Source organism: Morone saxatilis, unplaced genomic scaffold, assembly GCF_004916995.1.
Source record: "Morone saxatilis isolate NCDOM2014 unplaced genomic scaffold, NCSU_SB_2.0 Contig12, whole genome shotgun sequence".
Taxonomy (NCBI): Eukaryota; Metazoa; Chordata; class Actinopteri; family Moronidae; genus Morone; species Morone saxatilis.
This window is the reverse complement of record NW_023339674.1, coordinates 15,940,634-15,945,530: the sequence shown is the minus strand read 5'-3', so window position 1 is coordinate 15,945,530 and position 4,897 is coordinate 15,940,634. Positions and strand designations below refer to the sequence as shown.

Sequence of the window (4,897 nt, the reverse complement as noted above, 5' to 3'; positions counted from 1 at the left end):
AGTAAAAACAAAGAGATCATTAATTATATTATTATATTTGAAATATATATAGGCTACTGAATGATGATGGTTTAATCATTTTATATTAGTTTTTATCTATATAGTATCTATATAGTCATGGGCCCTTGAAAGTTTTCCCCCCTAAGAGTGCCCCTGCCCGTCACTATCCAATAAAGGCAATACAAAGCCCCCAAAAAAGCGAGATTACAGGAAGGCGGTAAAATAAAACAACAGCAGCAAAATACAACAGGCAAGAGAGAGTTCTGAGCAGGCGACTGTCTGGGCCTGAGTGCGATAAGGCTGCAGGGTAGATCAAACTGTCTCCTTCCCTATCTGCACAGTCTCTCTCTCCCCCCCCACACACACACACACACACAACCTCCCCCACCACCACCCTCTCTCACTCTGTTTCCCATGGCAACCGCAGACAGATACGGTGCTTCCCGCAAGCCCTGCACCCCCCGCAAACCTCCGGGTGTACGTGTGTGTGCAGGGTGGGAATTAGTAACTGTATGCAATTATTTGGGTGTGTGTGTGTGTGTTTATGCGTGTATCTGCAGTGCGCCCACTGTGTTTTACCATCAGCATTAGCTGGGTAAAATAATGACTCATACAGGGTCAAGCTCCTTGATGTCAATTTAACCTTAACGACAACTCTGAGCAGTTCTCACCGCTGGCTGCTATTTGCTGCTAATGTGGCCGTGCTCCTGTGTGGAGACAGAGAGGCCCTTTTTACTGCTGCTGTAACTACTTTTGAAGGCTACTGTTGTTTAGTAGCGCTGCAGTCGTCAACCATGTCGACACAGCTAGCAACAACTAAATTAGTTTATTGACAAAAAACAGAGGTATTTATCAAGCAAAAACTCTTCACATGTAGGAAAAAATTTACCGTTAAAATGTCCTAGAGCCCAACGAAATCTATTTCAAGAGCTTGTTTCATTCGACCACCAGTCAGAAATGTTTTTCTTTACTGTGATATATGACGAAGAAAAGAGGAGCTGGAATCAAAAAAAAGTTGGCATTTTTGCTTGAAAAAGAACTAAATTCATTGTCAAAATACTTGCAGATTGACTTATGGAGTAATTGTTGCCACTTTAGTTTAATTGAATGAATGAATGCTTTGTTTCTGATGAAACATTTGGCTGTTCTGACGAGCAGCTGGCACCTTGCATGGCAGATTGTAGTGTGAAGTGCTTTGAGTGGTTAGAAGACTAGAAAGGGCGCTATAAAAGTGCAGTCTATTTACCATTTCACTTCATCTCTTTCTCACCTCTGTGACAGGTAAAAGGCGAGACCCCGAAGACGCCAAGAACTACATTTGCAAGTTGTACGAGCAGCAGGCCATCAACCGCGACAAAAGAGAGGAACGGAAAACTCTCTACCCGCACTTCACCTGCGCCACAGACACCAACAACATCCGCAGGGTCTTCAGCGATGTCAAGGACACGGTGCTGCTCAAGTCTCTCAGGGACTATGGGGTCATCTGAACTATTACTCTGATGGAAAAACTGGAGGAAAACTGTGGTTCTTCTTTCTATCTGGACTCGTATGAGTGAAGGACCTAGTAAAGGCCAAAACGTCATTTATTTTTCCACATTGAAAGAAATGTAGGATTATTTCTAAAAAAAAAACCAATAAGACCATCGCCCATCCTTTGTGCTTCTGAGCAGGTGGAGAAAGAAAGGACGAGTTTGTACTCTTCTCTCACCTTCACCACCAACACTACTCCTCTTCCTGTCAAGGTAAAAGCCTGAAGACATTCAGGTATATTGGGGCTCATCAGACTTCTGATCAGGGAGCGAGAACTAGTAATCATCCTCATTTCTCTCAGCTAGCAGCTTTATCCCCATTTTTATTTTTATTTTTATTTTTTATTTTTTTTAAAAGAAGAAGTGTTTGGGTCATGCAGTGACTGAATTCATCCATAATTGAAGCAGGTGCAGAGTGCGGTGCTGCCATGAACAGAGTAATGACTTTTACAAGTGGAGATGGGTTCATGCTTGGGTACACCACCGGGTCACACACATGCTTTATTTGAATCCACAAGGTACATTCAGACGTAGTAGATACAAACACACTGTAAACAGTTTCCATTGTGTACCATAAATGGCAATACATGAGTTAAAATCTGCTGCACCTTTTTACTTAAAGATACTTCTTGGGTTTTCCATGCCTCCACTTGACAGGACAGATGAAGACAGACAGGAAAAGGTTCAGGCTCACATGGGGCGCCCACTCCACCAAGCGAGCCACCACATTGCAACCTTTTATTATTGGACATCCTGAACCAGGGGATTTATTCTCTGTTCTTAATGTCACCACAGCTTTTGATTGTTTCACAAACACTATGCTCCTGTCAGACTGCCAAAATCCTTATTGATTACAGTTATCTCACACTGGCAATATTTCTTACATATTATCTTATTCAGCACATCTGTTCAGCACTGTCTCTATCAATTGTCTCGTGCCATAACAGTAGTAACATTTTCACTGTGCTCCACAACCAGCACAAGCAGTGAATGAAAGAAAACAAAGACAATGGATGTGAAGTTCACATAGTTTGAAGGAGCAATGTGTAGGATTTAGTGACATCTATTGGTGGAGTTTCAGATTGCAACTAACTGAATGCTGCTGGTGTCTGTATTTGACCTGGGAATGAGAACGGGCGGTGAACTGTAGTAAACAGTACGGTAGATGGGAAACTCATGAAAAACAGCAATAGGTCCTAACTATGGCCAGTGTTTGGTTTGTTCGTTATTAGCTACTGTAGAAACGTGGCAGACTCCATCTCTCAGCGTCTGTAAATAAAACGTCTCATTCTAAGGTAACTACAACACAACAATGCCTATATTCAGGTGATTATACTCTAATGAAAACACATCTATGAATATTATATTAACTTCTATCAATACATCCTAAGACTGGACGTCCAGACTGGACCTTTTAAAAATATAGAAACCAAATGCTTCTAAGAATTGATATTTCTAGCTTCTGTTCAAGAGCTTTGAATAGGTCAAAGCACTTTTTTTTTAAAATTAAAATCCTCCACTAATGAATTTGCATTTCTTATTCAAACACCAATTAAAGTGCACCGTGAAGCACTGGGTAATGAGGCAGGTATGATGTTTTTAGTAGGTTGGTGATTAACGAATCTACCTGTTGTTGACACGCATTTATTGTGCAAGAGACTGAATCCTGACCTACTCCACTCCACTGGTGCTTTTATGTTTTACAAGTTTTGGGAAAACTTTTGATGGATGTGCAGTAAAAAGTCCTGACCATCAGATCCGTTAACATTCTCCAAGATGTTCATTACTGGTGCCTTACTGTTAGGAGGGGAGAGATAAGCACATGAAGAAGGAGATTTGGATGGTTTAAAGGTCCAAAACACTGGGGAATACTGGGGAAGGGACAGCCCATTGTTATGAATTTCTGCAACTTTACTGCTCTCGTAGTGTCTTTCAGGTCAGCCGTTTACAGCGAAAACGTTCTAATAAAACCTGCTCAGCATAAAACAGCAGACCGATATAGTCTGCAACAAGCCGGTGAACACGGTGGAGCATTTAGCAGCTCAAGAGCCAGATATGTCCCTCAGGAGCTGGTGGAGACTTAAAACAGAGCTAAAAGGAGAATAAATATTGGACAGGTCGCCAGAATCACAACTACTGTTGCTCCATAACTGCTGGATGTGTAAACTAACAGTTCACCATATCAAATTAAAAGGTCACTCTTGTGTCTAGAGCTTGTTTCCACTGCCCCAAAGTGCCTAAAACGAAGGCTTAAATTAAGTATTTAAAAGTCTATTTTTCAGTGTAGTTTGTGAAATGTGCCTGTTTTATACTTTTTTAAAATTAAGTGTTCATACAGCAGCTTTCTAACAGTGCGACTTTGAAGTTTTCAGCTACTTTTAAAAGTCCAAAGACGTGTGGTTTAAAAGACTGTGCATCACGATCCTCCATTCAATTTGCCTGTCAGCTCAACGCAATTAATACTCTTCATTAAAATTAATACCAGAAATTTGAGCACAAATCACAGCTGGGGGGGCTGACAAGTTTTTAAAGGTCACGAGTGACGGAACTGAGATTTGTTGGTCCTGCAAGAAAACAGCTCGATCCACACCGACGAGTTGAAATCAACAACGGGTGAAATCCAACAGGCCGATGAGCTGAGTAAAGGGTAAAGAATATTAATATGAGGTGGCAGTGTGAAGTCTCTGTGCGTCCTATTTATATCAGTGTGTGGAGAGGGGAACTTTATGATATTGATTAGAAGCGTGAGTTCTTCCCCACCGTGTGCGTCATTGAGTGTTTGTTGAGTGGAAAATGACATTGAAATTCATTAAATGCGTCTGTTGTGTGGTTTCGGCTGCTGTTTTGTTAATAGTACATAAAGTGTTTTTGATCTCCACTGCTGCATTGTTAAATCTTTTTGATGCCTTCAAACACAAATGTATACTTTTACTGTACATTCACTGATTACTACTATACCTTTTGATTGATTTATAACTGATGTATTATATTATTGTTTACTAACAGCACATAAACTGTGACTAGAAAGGGTATTTGCTAGTGAACTACTTTTTCGTGCATTGGGAGACCGCCTCTCATACGGTGACAGTGAATTATTCTGTGTAGACTCGGGTGGAGGACATGGGCAAATATTTTTTTTCTAGTTAATATTAAAAACAAACTTATGAACACACCCCCTCTCCTTGCTTGTGTTTGTTTTCCCTGGCAGATCTGGCCAGAAAGACTCTCCTAGTCTTTCCGTCTGACGTGTTTTCTCTTCACTACACTGAGGCTCTGTCACCAAGACAAATATGGTCTCACAGGCTGTGACTCGCAGTCTGCAGATAAAACACTGCAGGATTTGCACAGGATTGACACGAGGTTATTTT

At 41.0% G+C, this 4,897-nt stretch overlaps 1 protein-coding gene across 2 annotated transcripts in view; it reads left to right on the top strand.

The window, feature by feature from the left end:
- The window catches only part of LOC118322243 (guanine nucleotide-binding protein subunit alpha-11-like), a 17,393-nt gene extending 12,709 nt beyond the window's left edge, over nt 1-4,684 (top strand). For both annotated transcript variants that reach the window (XM_035653876.1, XM_035653877.1), the window contains exon 8: nt 1,282-4,684. In XM_035653876.1, the coding sequence (XP_035509769.1) occupies nt 1,282-1,487 (206 nt within the window). In that variant the 3' untranslated portion in view covers nt 1,488-4,684. The remainder of the gene's footprint in view (nt 1-1,281) is intronic.
- The last annotated feature ends 213 nt before the right edge of the window (nt 4,685-4,897 follow it).